Source organism: Gymnoscopelus braueri, assembly GCF_963280865.1.
Source record: "Gymnoscopelus braueri genome assembly, chromosome: 1".
In the NCBI taxonomy this organism is placed as follows: Eukaryota; Metazoa; Chordata; class Actinopteri; order Myctophiformes; family Myctophidae; genus Gymnoscopelus; species Gymnoscopelus braueri.
In genome coordinates, this window is record NC_137603.1 from 26815887 (window position 1) to 26836667 (window position 20781).

Below are 20781 nucleotides of genomic sequence, written 5' to 3' on the forward strand. Positions count from 1 at the left end.
AATAATCATAAAATACAAAATAGTATCATAGAGAAAGGATTTTTGCCCCATAAGAAGCAAGTAAGAAGAGAAAAAAAATTATTTTGAGTAAAAATATGAGCAGCAATAAACCTACACCACATTGTACAGAAACCTGCTGCTGGTATTATGAATAATGTACTCCAGATCAGTGAAGTATGAAATCAGTTATGGGTGGAATAAGTAGTTAGTATAATAGAGTGAAAGAAGTGGCAGATGGACACAATTACTGTGTATTCTTTGAGGATTATAATCAGCTGTGTTTAACTTTATTCTTCTGGCTTGAATGCTGTCACACAGTTGGGCAATTCAGAGAATGAGGGTGAACCTTTAAAGGAGTAGTTCACCCTGTAGTTAATTGAAGTATGTATATGTGTATTCATGGAGCATTTTTAGTTTTATTCTTTTTTGGAATATTGAATCAGGAATGCCACAAAAACAAAGAATTCTCTATGAATTCAAGGCTTCATGGGGGTGAGTAACAGATAGAAAAAATAACATTTTGGGGGTGAGTGCCTTCCCTTGCTTACCTCTACACTGTAAAATGAGTGTTAATTTAAAGCTGCAATCAAAACAAACGAATATGTCCTACCCGAGATTTTACCACTGATCTAAGACAGAACGCCCACTTGGGCAGTAGAGATATTGCACTTTGAGCTTCAGGCAATTGAAGTTAACCAGTAGTGCATGATCCTACACCCACAGCCACAGGGTCAGTGGCGTAACGCAGAATCGCGGGGCCTCCTCGCGGGAGTTTCACGTGAGGCCCACACAACCCCGCGCGAAAAAAATCTGGTCTAATTCGGGTCTAATTCGGTTCTATTTGACCAATATAAATCAACTTTTTTCTTTTTTTTTAATGTAAAAATATTTGTATCAGCGCAGGCGGGGGCCCCCCTGCTGGTGGCCCCCCCGCACCGCATCACTTGCTGCCCCTCCGTTACGCCACTGCACAGGGTCAAAATCTATGTAGAGAAGGAAGACCACCTCCAACCACCGCAGCTGTCTCAGTTATGTTGTATTAAGCTGGATTGCAGTTTATAGGAGCACTTTAAACCCATTTTCAACCTTTCTGTCCTTATAATTGGTACTTTACTTACTGATGCTTATTATAAGATGGTAACATTTCCGTCTGCTCACTCTGTGTCTCATTGGTGGACAGTTAGTATGCTATGATAGAAGCCATTGCTCTTTCCTTTAACCAATTAAGACCCGATTCCGATTCTACAAATGTCTTCTAAATCCTAACAGCTTTCTGACAAACTTATGTTGCTATATCAGTGGAGCTCAAACTTGTCAATTTTCAGGACCCCAAAAATTATATATAGTTGGCCGCCGACCCCCCATCTACAAATATTTTGTTCCAGGGACCCCCAGAAGCAAAGATTTTAGTTAAAAATGTTCGCTTAAAAATATATATATCTATATATTCAAAGATTTGCACACATTTTCTAGATTTATTATCTATGAGCTTTGCATATTTGCTATTTTTGAATAGCCAAAGTATAAAAGAATAGTTAAAGTGGTTAAAATCTGAAATCTGACACAAATTCTTTCCCGGTTTCAATGTGTTAATAAGAGATAAAAATGAAATGAAATCTTGTTTGAAATGACCAAACCTGCCTACTGATGATGTAACTGGTAGGTAGGTTTCTGAACTGTCCACAGCCCTCCTCTCAGACACTAGAGTAAGTAGACAAAAGATGTACCATAACTAATCATAATTAGTAATAAGTTGAAAATGGGTGAAGTCGTCCTTTGAGTGTACAAATGTAACCAAATGGAATAATTTGGTTGCAATTGTACACTCTCTTTGTTACAAATCATAGATAAATTAAACACTGAGGATTTGACTGTATACACTGTAAGAAAACACTGACTTAGATCATGTGCAACAAGGTTGATTTGAATATATCTGGGCTATCAATTAAAATACTACCAAATCATATAACAAATAATGTAGCGGTAATTTTTTATCTCACGGAAGTGCTGCTTTGGGAGCCAATCAAACAGCATCTATTGAGGAAATTAGGAGGATTTGAGAACTGAATTGACCAATCAAATCACATGTAGGGGAATATCTCTAATAAACAGCAGGAAGAGCAAAGACAAATTCAATCTCAGTTCAATTGACAGTTGAAGCATACTGCAGTCTTCAAAGGCACAATAAAGTATGTACAGCTATATCTCAGCCCACATAGACGAGTAAAGTGCACCATCACCCTATACTGTACATTCTCATGTTTGATAGTGTAATACAATATGTTAAAGGATACACAGCATAGAGGGGCATGCCTTTGACCTGTTTAGGTGAGATTTGTTTATGTGCTTCTGGCTCCAAGGGACCACCAAACACTAATAAAAATGGGTGCAAGTGATACAGGACAGAAATTAAAAGCGACATGTCATAAATACATAAATAAGAAAATATAAATACATATTATGGTGTGACATGTATGTACATTTTCCTCCCAGAAGTCAGTCTTAGTTTAGGAATTGCATGAGTAATGTCCATGCTTTTAGTTTTTGTTGTTGTCGAGAACACTACATGAAAATAAGTCTTTAAACCTAAAGTTGGGCAATTGTTAGTGTTTTTAAATGATGGATAAAGAAATGTTAAGATTTCAACAAATAATGTATAAATGAATTGTGTTTTTTTAATATAATTTCAAGTAAAAACAAAACAGCTAAACAAATTAACTTAATTTTGAGTGGATTACCTTTTGTGCTTGTGTTACACTGACCAAGCCTATCTCCCACAACAATTAGAGAGACACACATCCACCTAGCCTGGTAAACCATCCCCCTTCCGGAAATCTCATTTGCATTTGATTTCAGGAATTGGTCTGGCCTGCAGGCCTTTCTGGCCGTTTCTCCGGAGTTCATAACATGAACTGTACTATCAGCGTCCTCGCTCATTGTTCTGAGATTGACAGTGGAGGTTGGCCAATCAGGTGGAACCCGAGTGAACCCGAATGGAGCCGAGTGCAGCCGACCGAAATTGTGTCCGCTGTTTTGCTCTCTTTTAAAACGCTCTGAAACTTATTTTTTGAGGCACAGAATTATTTTTAAGATATCGTTCGGATAGAATTTAGTTGTTTAAAGGAGAATTCCGGACAAATTAAGTGTTATCTTTCATGTCTCGTTACTCACCTAGCGACGTAAAAAGTGGCGTTCTTTTTTTCCATATATTCCCCTGTCGTCATTTTTTAAACACCCTCCGTTGTTATAATGGGAGCGCGTGGGGTAGTGAAGTTCGTCTATTATAACCGACGCAATGTTATTTTTTTCTCTACTACGATTCATTGTAGAGTCTCATGATAGTCAAACATGCGCTGAAAATTCCTGCGAGCCTGCCGTTAATGGCGAACGATTTAACACTGGTTGCTTGTTTCCAGAATCTGGCAACACGAGTTGCCAGGTTCTGGAAAGAAACAAGCATCCAGTGTTAAATCGTTCGCCATTAACGGCAGGCTCGCAGGAATTTTCAGCGCATGTTTGACTATCATGAGACTCTACAATGAATCGTAGTAGAGAAAAAAATAACATTGCGTCGGTTATAATAGACGAACTTCACTACCCCACGCGCTCCCATTATAACAACGGAGGGTGTTTAAAAAATGACGACAGGGGAATATATGGAAAAAAAGAACGCCACTTTTTACGTCGCTAGGTGAGTAACGAGACATGAAAGATAACACTTAATTTGTCCGGAATTCTCCTTTAACTTCATGTGTGGTCAATTCATCATGACAAAGCCTATTATTTTTTTTTTAATCAGAGAACCGGCAGGAGCGGGCAGTGACACGCATGTATCCGAATAAAGCAACCTATTTTCGGCACGGCCCTTTCAAAAGTCCGCTTGCGTCACGTTGCTCTGGTGGTGCTGTAACGAACTGCTGATTGGCTGAAGGGGAACGAACTGCTGATTGGCTGAAGGGGTTATCAGTCAACGGTATTACTCCCGCCCAGCTCCAGCCCACAGCCAAATTGCCCATACAGGTCCAGACCAATTCCTGAAATCAAATGCATATGAGATTTCCGGAAGGGGGATGGTTTACCAGGCTATCATCCACCCACAAACATTAGCATTCTAAAGCCTAAATTATGCTCTGTCGCACGATGGCGTTGCGTGCCGAGAACGGCCGAGAATAGCCGACCTACAAGCTCACACTGTCGCGCGACAAAGTTTGAATAGTGCTTTAGATAACCCATCATTCCGGGTGTATCTTGGTTTGTGGGTCTGAGGTCTGCGGCCCTTGTCAAGAGGACAAATGGACTAGTACTCCAGAGGCCATCATGCTGGGATCAAGTACTGTATCTGATAGATGGAGGATGTGGGGATGCTACTCACAAGCTAACTTGCTGTCAAAGCTAGAGAGAGCAATGGCAAAGGCTTGCAGGGCACACATAGGGTAGTTATAGTCCATGGTGAAGACGTCTTCTGCCACACGGCCAAACTGCATCACAATGTAGTCAGCTACAAAGGAAGACAAGATCCATTTGAGGAACAAACGGCAAGGAACATTTGAATAGCTGAGACTGACCAGGCCAGAGTCAACCTAATTACTATGAGTTCTAGTCATTTGCTTTTCTTTCTTATGTGACATCGTAAAGAACAGAATATACAGTAAAAATAAATAAAAAAAGGATTTAATTTGATTTAACAGAAGAAGTGGAACAATGGAAACTCACGGTCATTGTCGTGAATGATCTGGAAGTTCTTGACAGACGCCTGCGTGACCCGGCCGTGGAAGTTGAGCACGTAAGATTGCGTGTCGTCGTTCCACACGGGGGTCTTATTGTGGAGTTCGATGACACTCTCTGTGCTCTTGTTCTGCCACCGTGCCAGCAATGACTCATGGTCCTGCGTGATAAGGGAACATGAAAAGGATTTAATTTAATGCACGCTCTTCAAGAGCAGGGCTGGGGCCGTACAAGGAGACAAACGCATCGTCATTGTCGCGTGGAAACCTCATTATGTCCAATACAGTTACTTTGAAAAATGCATTGCTACGCATTTTGAGCTTGTAGATCTGCTATTTTTGTTAGTTTTGTGTGACACTAAAAAGTTGAAATATGGAGATACAAGGTTTCTGCCCGACAGCGACGATATGCAACATGTACATAATGTAAATATACATACTGTATAAATTGATATACATGTAAATAGATATTTCTATTTATACTTGGAGGGGACGTGCCCCCTCCAAGCACCTCAAAATGTGCAATTAGTTTCCCAATGTATGACCAGTGGTATGAATGATGTGTACGTCATTGTTTATTCTTACTATTGCTGTTATTCTGCATTGTTGCTTTGTTATTGTTATTGCTGTTACAAAGTTGATGAGCCAAAACAAAACATTTTACTCTTGTATACTGTAACACTAATCTTAGATCTTGAATCTTGAGATACTGGCGAGAGAGCAAACATGCACGTACCGTATAGTGAAAAACAGTTGTTCTCAACCTTCTCTGGTTGAGAACATCTTGAGAGCATCCTTGCATTTTCAGAGCATTTTCATTTGAATAATAAATCAATCGATCAATCAATCAATGAAACTAGCGTAGTATACTCAAGTATGACGTTTGTAATATTAATGCTATATTATCATTAAAACCTTAGTGTTTCACCAATTATTTGGGGGCCCACTTGCAATACCCTCGCGCCCCACCAGTTGGCCCCGGCACCACAGGCTGGGAAGCGCTGGTGTAAAAAGACTGAAGCCGTAGAGGTTTAAAGACGCTCACATTTCGAGGCCGGATGGACACCCTCTCATGGTCCATGTTCATTCCAGGAATGATGACGCTCATCTTGCGAGGTCCCTTGAAGCCTAAGACATTAGTCTCCTACGGTGAAAAGACAATGAGTCATGTTGGAAGCGGTGTCCATATGACACACTCAGCAGGCAGTACACTGTATAATCCTGCTGATTCTTAATATAACTCTGAGAAGGAAAAAAAAGCGTGTTTAAAAATAGTGTGACAATTTAGCATGTGTACAAAAGAGTGTAAGGGAGTGTAAAAATAGTGTAACATTTGTACACTCTCAGGGCTAGATTAACACTCACATAGCAAATAGCTGCGAGTTCTTGACGTAGGTCGCTGGCTTCGAGGCCGGTCGTGCTCTTCACAGGATTGAGGCCGTTGTCGTAGACGGTGAATTTGGTCCCCATGAGGTTAGACCTGTGATGAAACACAACATAATGGACCAACAAGGACCAGTGGTTAACTGCTTAAGCCTTATATACTTAGTGATACGACAAATAGCTAAAATAGCCAATCTGTTTGACATTTGTTTTTATTTTATTTTTTTTGAAAATATTCACCTATAATGACATGCCAAAAATAGAGACACCAGGTTGGGTTGAGAGTGGTTAATATGAGAGAGAAAGACAGGCAGAGAGACAGACAGAAAGTAGCCCTCAGCTCCTAACCTTGAATAGTGAATTTCATACAGTACTTCAATCAGCGTAGTAGGGAACATGCCGGCTCCACTTATAACAACAACCCAACCAATGCATTTACTGTAACAAGCCATCACTTGCGATATGTAATAACCATCATCACCACTAATCATGTTTCATCATTTGACCAATTTCAACACTCCCCAGCACAATCAGTGTCGTTCTGAGAAAAAAGGAAGGAAAGAATGATTTCTAGGAAGCTAGACGTAGTCGTAGATGACGCTATTCTATATTTAAAGCAATCTTGGAAAATAAAATAAAATTGCCACTAACTACAGTCAAGTCAAGTAAAATGTTTTTATATAGCACATTTAAAAACAACAGCGGTTGACCCAAAGTGCTTTCCAAAACAAGAGCTAAAAATAGACCGTAGTCTATTCACAAAGCAAAATAAAGGCATATAACGTACTGTAGTAAGAAAAACAAAAACACAAACAAGTCTCCGCCAGGTTAGGTTATTAGGTTATTGTGGCCTCCATAATAGGTCAATGTGAAAAGGGTGCCATTTCTTCTTATGCCTTTCACGGCAAACGGACACTGCATTCATGATGTGAGGCATTTTGTTCATTTTTTTTTTGCTAAATTCGACCTGCTGGTGGCGCTACAACAGGCCAATGTGAAAAGGGTGGCATTTCTTCCTTGGCGTAATGGGAAAAAGTGAAAAATGTCACGGAAATTGCACGCTGCGTTCATGATTTGAGGCATTTTGTTCAAAACGGACCTCTCCTGCAGACTTTGGAAGCCAATGTTAGCCAATTAAGATGGAATATGAAAAATCGGACAGATCTGTGTTGATCACATGACTATAGAGATACTGTGTACCGATTTGCGTGATTTTTGGACAGAATCTGTAGGAGTAATATCAAAACATGTGTTTTGCACAAATCGGCCTCCTGGTGGCGCTCTAAAAGGCAGATGTGAAAAATGCAGGGCAAAGGTTTTTCCTTGGTCTCTAGGGAGTGTGCGTGCAAAGTTTCACGCAGACCGGTGCAGTTATAGGTAAATACGCAAAACGGCCTGTTATAGCGCCACCATGAGGCTAATTTGAAAAGTTTCAAGCGACATTTCTTCCTTGGCCTAGTGGGAACGTGCATGCAAAATTTCACGCAAATCGCTTGCTGCGTTGATGATTTGAGGCAGAGGATCGGCTTTGGCATCCAGGGAGTGTGTGTGCACAGTTTCGCAGTGGCCGGGCCAACAGTGCCGGAGATTAGCTTTTCACAGACAGACACACACACACACGGACGGACGGACAAACGGACAGACGGACGGACGGACAGGGTGCAAAACATGCTCTCTCGCCATGCCTTTCGGCCTGGCGGAGACAACAAAGCAGCAACAAACAACAACAGACAATGACCTCAAACTGTGTTCAACGCAAGAGTAAAAAGGTGGGTCTTCAGTTTGGATTTGAAAATCTCAATGGTGAGGCTTACCTCAATGTGGAATGGGAGATTATTCCACAGTATAGGTGCGGCCACGCCACGGAGAAGGCCCGGTCACCTTTGGTAAAGGTTTGTTGGGAGAACTGAAAGGAGTTTCTGAGTGGTCTAAGTAGTGAGTGATCTAAGTAACCAGGTTACTTAGTTGCTCAGTCCTACGCATAGCTGTAGACTGTACTGTAAATGCAAAATGTGGTTGCAATAAGATCTTCTCTCATAAGCTGTGCACACAGGCATTATGGAACACTATGCACTGCCAGACTGGTAAATGTTCATTGGTTTTACTCAGTCTCTACTACTTCAATCAAACCCATAGCAGCAATATACCGCTGATTGGATAATGGTCTTCAGTTGGACAGGACTTCAATTTGGACAGCCCTCTTCAGTGTTCTGATAAGCACTAGCTGAAAGGTTATAGTTAATTGCAATTTTCCTCTCCATCACTCAAACAGGAGGTTGATGGGGAAAGGCTTGAGCTGAGCAGATAATCGAGCAATGGTTTGGTCAGCTCAGCAAGATGAATGATGACCGCACACAGTCACGTTTGATTAAATCCCCAGCAAGGCGTCCATGGAGCCACTGAGGGCTCATTCAGGCCTCATGGTCTGAACCAGTGTTGATTTCGTCGACTAATACTATGACGAAAAATGTTCGTCGACTACCTTTTTTCACTGACGAAAATGAAATAGAAAGTAAGCTACGACAATTAAATCTATGACTAAATATATTGACAATTTCGTCAACAAATAAAAACTAGACTAAAATGTTAGTGAGGGACTAGTGAAGAAGAGATCCAGTAGAACTAAAAGACAAGTAATTTTATGCTTGGTTGCGCTCTGAAAATAGCAGATCTACAAGCTCACAACGCGCCGCGCTGCGACGCGTTGTGAGATTGTAGATCGGCTATTTTCAGCATGCAACCAAGTGTAAAATCAGCCATTACGACGCCATCAAGGCACCGCCAAAATACATTATAGTCGACTAAATCAACTGTAGATTTAGTCGACTATAATCTTATGATATTTACTCGACTAAAACTAGACTTAAAGTAAAACATTTCAGATGTCTAAAATATGACTAAAACTAAATGGAATTTTATTCAAAAGACCATGACTAAAACTAAATCAAAATTTGCTGTCAAAATCAACACTGGTCTGAACCAAGGGGCCAGCCTGACATATTTACAATGAGGCCCATACGGAAGAGAGACAGTTCATATGAATGGCCTGTGTGGCGCTGTTTTACCCCTGCAGGTGTCAGAAGGAATATTCTCTCATTGTAAGCGGATGGGTTTTTGACAAACTTTAGACTAGATTTTTTTACCTTAATAAAAATGGTCATAAATACTATATGCTTCCAGTCGCTAGTTTAAAGTCTCCTTTCAATCATCAGGATATGCGTTTTGCTAAATTATGGTCCCATTTATTCTAAAATTTACGATAAAGTAGGCTATGCTCCAGGAGGGGCGGGATGATTTGATTGACAAGCTACCCAACCAATAGCATTCTTTGGGGATTGTTTTCCGGTTCCCTGGTCACATGTCTGGTCTCAAGCAATAGCGTTTGGGTTCCGACGTGCCCAATGGTATATATCAAAGATGGCGGATTGCACGTTACAGCTTCATTTACGGTCGGTAGAAACCAATGGGTGACGTCACCGTTCCCTTCGTCCATATTTTTTACGGTCTATGGTCTGAACAAGGCTTCAAGACTAGATTCCATCTATGAGATCAACGTTGTCACTTTTTTTCTTACTAACCTCACATGAAACTCTGATAATGAACACAGCCTGCTACAGGTACATGTCGTTGCTGTCGGGCAGAAAATCTCCATATCCTAACTAATTGTTTTTTTTCGTTAATTTAATGTCCTACTTGATCATCCTACAAAAGTAGCAGATCTGCATGCTCAAAACGCGGCTCGAGGCTACTTTTGCTATTTTGGGAATTTGAATCCTGAAAAAGTAACAGTTTTGGACATATTGAGACGATGAGGTGTAATGAAACTAATAATAATGCTTTCTTGCACAAGTTGGTGGCGGATTATTGAAATGCATGGCAATGCATGCTAAGTAAACTTCTCTGTAATCAAATATGTTATCGTTGCCGTCGGTCAGAATTTAACCTTGTATGTCCATATTTCATCTTTGTTACGTTTTTAACATTTTTTTAATCAATCTACAGTGTCACGCAAAAGTAGCAAAAATTGCCGTTCTACAAATGGAAGTGGTTAAAGGTTTCATGACATGCTGGTTTACAAAACATTAAAAGTCTTTATCATGGTCCTTCGCGATTAATGGACTGTCTGTGACATCAAAGTCTACGAACAGGCCAATCACAGCACCTTTCTGAGCCTAATTATTCAGAAAACCTCAGACCACAGAAACTCCAGTTCAGTTTTTTGGGGAGTAATTGAGGTCAGAAAACCCCAAAAAATAAATAAATATATATATATATAAATTTGATGTCACGAAACCTTTAAGTCTGTCTGTGGATTTAATAAATGTCAAACCAATAGCAGATATACAAGCTCGAGCTTGTACATCTGCTATTTTTGAACATTTTAAAATTAATCTTGAAAGTGTGGGAACTACTGGTTTAGAAGGCATTTGTGGAATCTGCCTCAGGTCTTAATGGGTTAAGGAAACGGGAGGAGATAGGCTCCTGACATTATAAGTATAGTACCTAGTAAGTAGCATTGGGAGCTGTTAATTCCCAGTGCTACTTACACACACATTTAACACATGTAATTCAAATGTGCAGATACAGAACGGCCCCTTCTGTATCGCCCTGTTAAGCCTAATTCATACTTTGCTGCACAACGACGATGTCACTCACCAAAAAAAAACACAGCTTTTATCAAATGTGTACGTAATTGCAGGTGCTCCTTCCTCAACAATGGGTCAGAAGTGATTAAACTAATTACCCTCTTGTATTCAATGCCCAAATGGTGTGATAATCAAAAAATCACAGAGAATGCCATGCAGAATCCATTCGTCTTCCTAAGCGGACACAGAGGTTATTTCTGTCTCAAGCTCTATTCACATGAGACCAGTGGGGGTCTAATGGAAAAGACCTTTACAAGCAGCTCTCCAGATCTCATAGTCATCATGTACAGTGCAATTTAAATCATGTTCTAACAGGAAGAAGTGGCAGATTGAGAGTGTAAAACGGTTCATAACAGGAAGGAACTTAACGCAACAATGAATGCAGCGTCTGAAGCCAAATCTAATAATATATTGTGTCTTTAAAGTTCAAGTTGTGAGAGCTCAAATAGCGAAAGAAACGGCAAGAGAAAGAGAGAGAGGTGGGAGGGATGTCAGGAGGTGGGAGGGATGTCAGTGCAAATTGACGTTGTTAGGCAACAGCATCTGTTGAGTCTGACATCTCATGCCCATCTCATGACGTCAGTGCAAAAACTGGAGAAGGTGTACAATAACCTCGGCAACCTATGACGTCAGCAACCGTTTTGTACTCGGTACTCAGTGCAGTACCCGTTCTATGATGTCAAATGATGGGCAATTATGTGGGCATAAAGGACAGACACACACACATATCCCGGATGAATAGATGGATATAAATAATAATAATCTTATGATCATTATTTTTATTATTATCATATATTATTTTTATTATTATTACATCTATAAATTAGTATAATTTTTTTTTTTTTATCTAAATACGTGTAATACTATGTAAAGCGGAAGATTCTGAGTCTAAAATGCTACACAACAGGAACTTAAAGCAACACTGAATGCTTTGTCTGAAACAATTATAACTAGAAAAAGTGCTCCTCGGAGCACAGGTCTCCGCCAGGTCAGGTAGGTTATTGTGACCTCCTGGTGGCACTATAATAGGCCAATGTGAAGGGAGCCATTTCTTCTTAGGCCTTACACGGCAATCGGACACTGCATTCATGATTTGAGGCATTTTGTTCAAAAAAATTGTTTTGCTAAATTAGACCTGCTGGTGGCGCTATAACAGGCCAATGTTAAAAGGGTGGCATTTGCTCCTCAACATGGTGTGAATGTGTGTGCAAAGTTTGACCGCAATCAGACGCTGCGTTCATGATTTGCGGCATTTTGTTCAAAACAAGCCACTCCTGCAAACTTTGGAAGACATTTTTAGCCAATCAGGATGGAATATAAAAAATCTGAAAGACACGTTTCATTTAATGACTATAGAGATACTGTGTACCGATTGGCGGGATTTTTGGACAAAATCTGTAGGAGTACTGTCAGAAAATATGTTTTGCACAAATCGGCCTCATGGTGGCGCTATAAAAGGCCCATGTGAAAAGTTTGGGGCAGAGGTTCTGCTGTGGCATCCAGGGAGTGTGTGTGCACAGTTTCACGGCGAGCAAGCCAACGGTGCTGGAGATAAGCTGTACACAGACAGAATGACGGACACACGGACGGACACACACACACACACACACACACACACACACACACGGACGGACGGACGGACGGACAGAGGGCAAAACATACTCTCTCGCCATGCCTTTTGGCCTGGCGGAGACAATAAATAAAACAAGCTGTTAAATCAAGTAAAAAAAGAATGAACTTCATGCATATATAAGTGGTGTGTGATATGTGACAGTTTTCCATCCTGCAGAGCAAGCAAGAGTCCTGACTTGCTTGGTCTTAGAATAGTGTGTAATTTTCACCTCACACACAGCATATTTGTATGGAATCAACATCCCTTAAAACCTGGCAATTAGCAAAACAAATTACAGAAGAGCAATGAACAAAATAAACAAAAAAAATCTGATATGATCATCACAATTATGTGACTTTAAAAAGTGTTGTTTTAACTTAAACTTTTATCAGATTTTGCCATCTGCATGTCTTCTACTAGTGCAAAACAACATGTATCTAGGGATACCATGTGGAGAACACAGGAAATATGAATAATATAATAAATAATTCAGTTGCTTTCTGTTTATCTTGCTAGACAGCAAAGCTTGTCCTCAAATGTCATCAAATGAGAACATAAGTCATGCGGCATTACCTCAGCTTGCCGATGAAGCTCTCTCCACCTCGAGACAGATCCGTGGGATCGATGGAGATGAGATAATTAGATGTTTTACTCTTTTTTCTCTTCCTCCCAGCCAACAGGAACACCTATGGCAATCCAGGAATCCAATTAGTATATAACAACAAATCAGCATCACCAATAAGCCCCAGGCAGCCACCAAATGTAAGCCTGTGCAATGTTGTTTCAGGCAGCTGCACACAGCTTGGCAAGGCACTTACGATGTCTTGTCAGAAATATTTGATTTAACTCCTGTCAGAGGTATCTGATTTCTTTTAACTATTCATAATCATGATGAAGAAATCAGATAATTATTTCCATGGAAAATAAAAATTGAAACATAAAAGAATAAAATGTTTGCACTCTAAAAAGTCCAAACGATCATGAATACCAGTCAGGTGTCTAAGCAAGACATATAGAAGAGAAACAGAAAAATGCTTGCACACTGGTACTGGTACTACTAAGAGAGGGAATGTGCCCGCATGGTGCTATACAAAGCAAAAGCTACCCCCCAAAAAATAGAAGCATTTTGGCAAACCACACACCTGTGTCCTGGCTATTTATAGGGGCAGGGTTACTAAACAATGGCTCATTCATGTTACGGGGCCAGGAACACACACACACACACACACAAATGTGTATATTGATTGTCACTGTCAGACAGAAACCGTGTCCAAAACCACTGCTTTCCAGGAAATGTAATAAGACGTGTGTTCCAATGGATCCAATTCAGTTATCCTTCAGTCACAAGCTCTTGTTAATACTTTTTCATTGGTTAAATAATTATAAAAGCCACAGACAGACTTAACCACGTTCAACCTTGGATTATTGCTGGCCACGTTTGCCCACTACCAGAGATTTTTCATCGAAAAAAAGAAGTACTCAGGAGCCAGTCAAGGATCTCCTTGGTCTTTGGGTCAAATATGGAAGAAAAAATAAAATAAAAATGAAATTACATTTTTTACGTCAGTGGCAGCATTGGTAAACAGGAATAATTACGTTTATTACGTCAGTGGCAGGGAATGAGTTAAGCCAAATGTTTCCAAAATGTGTTGTGTTGTGAGTTTGAAAATGGGCTATTTTGGCATGACATTTGTCACACTGACACCACGAAGTATAAAATAGGGCATCAATTTATGAAAAGAGATGTGATAAAAAGATGAAATATGGAGATAAAAGGTTTCTGCCCAGCAGGAATATGTTTTATGTTTATATAATCTGATGCTACAGAACATAAAGACTGGCCACAGTACAAAGAGGACACAACGATTCAAGTTCAAATACACAGAGAATACAAAAGTGAAATCTATTCACACCATAATACAATAGCAGTAATATTATCAACATACTTCAAAAGAATCAAGCTTAGGTAAATGAAGTACAGAAAGGTTAATATTTTTAGAAGAATTTTAAAAACAAGTTGAATTTATAGCACTGATAATAATGTGACTATTGTCATCTGTCTGAAAATCATTCAGTGTAAAAGTCAAAGTACAAAAGTATTAGCATCAATTATACTTCAAGTAGCAAAAGCAAAAGTACTCATTATGCAGAATGACCATTTCAGAATCATATATATTATGTTTTTGGGCAAAAACGATTTAACCACTTAAACCCTATTTTATATAATTCTTATATTCGAAAATAGCCAATCTACAAACTTACAACGCGTTGCATTGTGACGCGTTGTGAACTTGAAGATCGGCTATTTTTGACAACTTTTGATTAATTCATTGATTTCATTATTAATCATCAAAATCTGCAAAGAAACTAGTAACTAAAGCTGTCAAATAATTATTATGCAGTAAAAAATACAATATTTGTCTCTGAGATGTAGTGGTCCAAAGTTTAACAAATGGAAATACTCCAGTAAAATAAAAGTACATTGTACTTAAAGCCACACTATGTAAAGGTGGGTATCAGCAGCCACTTAGGACACAAATAACATGGCATCCAACGTCTTTACCTTCATTACCCAAGATTATCTGTGTCCCTGCTCAGTCGCACTAGTGACGTGAGATCAATGTTTGAGCTTGGTTTGAGTCTTTTGTCTGAATGGGCGTGGCTTTGCAGGAACTAGCGGTGAATGACGCTTCGGTGAGCTCCATGCCCGTACCTGTCTGCTCGTGCACTGCTCAGAGCACGTTCAAATGTCAAACAAATGTTTATTTGTTTGTTTCAAGGGCAGAGATGGGATTTTTTAAGTGGGGGGGGGGGACGAATTCAGACCAACGACCACCCTTTGACTGGCAGTTCAGCCTTGGTGTGACTTCTGCCTTTTATTAGGAAGGGACGGTCCCCTTCCTGAATTCAGCCAATCACAAGCAGGTATATTATATGTTGTTTTATGTTGTGATGTTCTATGTGGACCCCAGGAAGACTAGCAACCGCGGCAGCGGAAGCTAATGGGGATCCGAATAAAGAATAAAGAATAAAGAAAGAATAAAGGTAGGGATGGTGCTAGAATTATTAGTAGATCTACCAGCTCAATAACGTGCATCATAATAAAGGCGGAGTATGTAATGGGCGGGCGGTCCCCAGGTGAAACAATCGATAAATAGGGAATCCTCTCTTATATGTTTGACGTTCCTAACTGTGTGACACTAGAGCTTGAATGCCAGGATGAGCCTCACTGTCAGTACTACAGATAAGCCCCTAGCAGCGACCCCCCTGAGTCTATAAAGTTGTGGAAGGGTGTTTGCTATTGCTTCCAAATGTAACTTTTGTGGGGCATAATATGCTATATAGACAAAGTTATATAGTGCCGCTTTAATCCATTGATACCTGGAACGCATATGTGTCACTTTAGATGTCTTTGGCTATTCAAAAATAGCAGATCTACAAGCTCATAGCGCGGCACCGAGTGCCGCGCTATGAGCTTGTAGATCTGCTATTTTTGAAAAATCTTGAAAACATTTTTTTTAGATTTTTTTCCAAAAACTGTTATGATTTTGATTTTTTTTAAAGAATCGCCTCAGGTCTTAATGGGTTAAGTAAATGTACTTAGTTACTTTACACCACTGCCACCAACTGACCCTACTCTCACCTTCTTGCCATCTTCTCTCTCCAGGTGGAGGTAGTAGGTGGGGTAGATGCCTCTGTCCATACCCTTCTTGTCCCGAGTGATTCTGCACTTCACTCGGATCCCCTGGGGCGCGGGGCGCAGTGAGAATTCTTCCAGGTCGTCAACATCGATGGCTGGTTCACCAGCCGGCGGCGTGGACGCGGAGGCCGCCTCCTGTGGGACAAGATCAGCCACACACAAGACAACACTCGCTTCATGAGATGGAAGACTAGTCTATGAGTGGCACGTCAGATTTTAACTTTCTTTAGATATGGGAAATGGGCAGAGAGTAGAGAGCATCCACCGGGACTGAAATAGGGTAAGCACGCTGTCTTAAATGGGGACACGCCATGAGAGACAGAAGATTGGAGGAATGAACACACATCATGGCTCCATGAGTATAAGACCATGTGTGATATCACCTTTTCACTGTCAAATGTCCTGAAAAGAATTTGATCAGATTGGGACCCAAAAGTTGATTCACTTTTAACTCTTTGACTGCCAGAGTATTTTCATAAAGTACTCCCCCAGTGCCAGCAATTTTCGTGTTTTTTTATTTTTTTATTTTGAATTTTTCTCATGAAAATAATTTAAGGACACATAATGTAAAGACCCAGCACAAATCCGCCACCAGGGAGCAGCACATGACAGCTAGATCATGTCGTTGGGTCTCTCTCACCCTTCTTCATAGATTAGACAAGGAAAAACATGAAAACGGATGTGACGTCACCCAGACTGTTTTGATCAGCGAAAATTACGTTGTGAGACACGACGGCGATGACTGATCGTCACCCAGACCATAGATTATAGAAGAGAAGCTGTCCGTTTGTCCGTTATACCGTGTGAAAACCCGTTTATTTACCTATTTTGGACGAAAATGACTGGGGAAAAAAATCAAAAACCGGAAACGGAATCCAGGCCATGAAACCGGATGCAGATGTCCGTGAAGTAAGTGGAACTCGAGAATAACATTGAATATTAAGCAGCATAGCGCAATCAGAGATTAAACAATGAACGCGCGTCCAGCGCGTCGAGCGCGTCGACGGCCAACTGGACAAAGTAGCACTTGACGCGTTATCGCGTCGTCCGCAGTCAAAGAGTTAAGGATGTTGTCAAGTTTGCATTATGACGTGGCCTGGCCTATGATCATAACCAAAAAGTGTTACAAAGAGGACTGGGTGGTCATACAGATAAGCAGTTCATTGGCCTGATAAACATTCACAACATCTGCAATACACAGTTGCCTCTAGAAGTGTATTTGGACACAAAGACATACTGTGTAGAATGTGTGGCTCTACTCAGGCCCTAATGCACAGGCTTTAGGGCGGTGGTTCTCAAACTTTTTCTTGTCAAGGACCCCATAAATTGATATGTATTTGGCCACGGACCCCCCATCTGAAAATGTTTTGTGCCAGGGACCCCCAGAAGAGAAGATTTGTGTATAAGACGACTGGACTATTCAAAGTAACGGTGGCGAATTACTGTCCGGTGGCTGCTGAAGTAGCGCTAAATCTGCTGCACCACTCCCCCATTGATAAAGCGGAAATTTGCAGCACATTGATGATGAAACACTGTCCCAGGGGGCACAGAACTACCTCATGTAGTGTAGTTCAGCTTTTCAAGGGGAAATGGCAGAACGACAAAGGGGAGGGGGAAAAAAAGAAAAGAAAAACATTTTTGCCAAGTGACTCTTGTCGAAAAGGTTTTTGTGACTATTTCTATGTTAAGCCACAGTCATACTGTCAAAGAGCATCCTGATGTCAGGGACAGCGGATGCTGGCAGTAGCATTCACAGTTTTGAGTGTCACACATGTGACATTCCTGTTGTCGAGCAACCACAGTTGGTAGGACGTATTGTGGATATTGCGGTGGTGTTTATCTTCTGATCCAACTTTCTATCTTATTGTTATCCAACAATGGTGCTGTCTTGCTATATTATCAACTGCCATAACCACTCTCACCACTGGAATAACAAACAGCTCACCAATGGAGTGAGGTTTTTCAGCTTTCCAACTTGAAAGCAAAACTATGGAGCTCCATTTAAAAGTACAACCTTTTAAATGCCATGTACTTGTCTTCCATCCATGCAAAAAAAGATACAATACCCTATAGGTCCATACAACTGATCAAAGTATATAAAATAGATAGCTTTTCGAATCAAATATTTTGATGTTCACTTGATCAATAAAAAACAGCACAGGTCAGGAAAAGTGTGTACTGCTCTAAAAGCAAATTTAATGAATTAAAATGTAATTTAATAAAAGCAACATTTTCTCACCGTGTGACATTATGAATTTCTCAAGTGAGTAATATCTTATAGGATTTTCTATATTTTCAAAGCAAACAATGTCTTTCCTATAGAGAAAGCATTCATCTGTGGTTTCTATAGGATTATAGAAATGACAGGAAGGATGATGTATATAGGGTTAAAGTGGTTAAACTGTTTTTGATGTTATATTAAGTAATTTTGCGGACCCCACTTTGAGAAGCACTGGCTTAAATCATCCATCCTCAATCCCACACAGACTTAACCACAAAAGTACAAATTATCAAGTACATTTTCAGAAATTAAAAAAATAATAATTGTGCCACAGCACAGTGATTAATTCATAATATATTTTTGAAAGTTTCGGTCCCAAGAGTCCCTTCCTAGAAATGCAGTGGGGTCAAAAGTAAAACATGAAAGTGAAAGTCATCAGCTTGCAAAAAAACTAAAACAAAATATAGCTGCAAGCAGCGATAATACGGGGCCAGCGATTGCAGAGAGAAGAAAGAAAGAAGCAATGATAAGTAATATGCACAATAAGCCATAGAAACATAGAAGACTGAACATGAGAGAAAGTAGACCATGCAATTAACAAATGAGCATTTTAAACCCTCACTAACCCTAACCTCAGTAAAACTATGCCTACCCCTAACCTCAAGAAATACTGCGCGTAAGCCTACGAATGCCAATTCATGATCACCTAAACACATCGTCGGGGTCAGGGATCGAACCAGTGACCTCCGGACTCATAGGCTGCCTGTCTTCTCATTGAGCTAGAGATATGATAGCCCTGGTAGTGTCTGTTGATATATATATAAGTCTTTCCGTCCCTGATGGACCAAGCCTGTGTTTTGCTAACTACTCTAGATCACTGGTTCCCTAACCATCTACCGATAGAGAAATTGTACGTCTCCTTGGAACCAAAACTAGTGAAAGTAGCCGATCTACAAGTTCAGAAACACGTTGCTATCTGAAAAGTTGTTGAGTGCTATAGCGCCACCTTTTGACGAAAGATTGTGAGAATTATTTCTTGATTTACCATATGGCCGAGTTTCGTAAAAAGAGACAGCACGGTTCAGTCAGAACTGTGAAAAGTGGCAGAAGGAGAAGAAAAATACTGCCAACATCAAAACGGAGCCCAGCTCAGTGCCTGAGCTCTGCCCCCGTAATAATGCCAATCTTAAAACGGAGCCCAGCTCAGTGCCTGAGCTCTGGCCCCGTAAATACTCCAAAAATGTACATAGTTACTGTCCACCACTGCGTGTACTGTAGCTACCTTGCAGGACTTCCTGCTGGTGGCAGAGCCTGGTCTTGTGTTGCTGTTGAGCTGGGAGGAACTGGAACTCATTTCATCTTCATCATCCTCTTCCTCATCAAAATTCATACTGCTAGAGATACCTTCACAAACAAAAGGGACAGAGCTGCCATTGGAATATCAATATTGCACTGTAATCGTACATCCTGAGATAAATTGTCAATGCATAAGAAATATATATATTATGGAACCTTGTACTCTCTTCACATACTACGTATTAACTGTTTACTGATATAATAGGTTGTTGTTAACACTTAGATTAGGTCTACAGTATGTACAGTACAGTAATTATCAGGCTTGCTGTATGCTAGTTGTTAGTGTGTTCCCGAGAACAATGTTTCAAGGTTGCATGTTATATTATAGAGCATACTATATATACTTATTTCATGGCTTTGATGAATACTTGATTATGATTGGTCAAGGCACTCTGTTGCTCTCTATAACAAACCACTGTTCTGCCTCTGAATATGTTGCTATGGAAGCAGAAAAAAAAACACGATGTATTGTCAAATGATTGATTTTGTCTGTGAGCAGCTGTGTAATAAGTGGTATAATGCACATTGGTCGTTACAGTAAAATAAACCCTGACATCTTGTCAGAGTTTATTTTCTAGTAATGACTCACTGTACATGATCTCTTCCTTGTCAGTTTGAATTTGTCATTTATTCTTCTTGCAGAAGTGGAAACTCTCTAATGAAAACTAGCCTCTCAAGCAAAACCATAATTTTCAGAGTAGACTGTTTAGGCGGAAGCATTAGAAAATTGTTTGAGCCAACAGTCTGGCTCAAGAGACTAAGGTGCAAGGCATGAACTTTCAACCTAGCGTCCCTCTTTTACACATGTCATTATAGAGGAAGACTTTCAAAAACATTTCCAAAATGTTTTTACATGTTCAAAAACAGCTATAAAATAGCCGATCTATAAGCTATTTATTGTGGGCTTGTAGGTTGGCTATTTTTAATATTTTTGCACACCGTCGTACAAAAAGTATAAAATAGGGCATAACTGGTTAATGCAGAGGTGTAATTGATCCAGGTTCTGCTTTTATATCATATCGTTGCTGTCGGGCAGAACACTTTAGTAAATGAATGCCCAACTTCGTCATACTACAGTGTCACACAAAAGTACCAAAATAGCTGATCTAATACAAGGTCACAACCTTGTGAGCCTGTAG

General features: G+C 40.2%; 1 protein-coding gene across 1 annotated transcript in view; it reads right to left on the bottom strand.

Annotated features, from left to right (window-relative positions):
- Positions 1–4364: 4364 nt before the first annotated feature.
- The window catches only part of tub (TUB bipartite transcription factor), a gene marked incomplete at its 3' end in the record, with an annotated part of 42598 nt that continues 26181 nt past the window's right edge, over positions 4365–20781 (bottom strand). Inside the window, exons 6-12 of the mRNA XM_080417848.1 lie at positions 19569–19690; positions 16009–16200; positions 12939–13051; positions 6090–6204; positions 5770–5868; positions 4714–4885; positions 4365–4498 (exon numbers count right to left, since the gene is read on the bottom strand). Of these exons, the coding sequence (XP_080273974.1) occupies positions 4365–4498; positions 4714–4885; positions 5770–5868; positions 6090–6204; positions 12939–13051; positions 16009–16200; positions 19569–19690 (947 nt within the window). The remainder of the gene's footprint in view (positions 4499–4713; positions 4886–5769; positions 5869–6089; positions 6205–12938; positions 13052–16008; positions 16201–19568; positions 19691–20781) is intronic.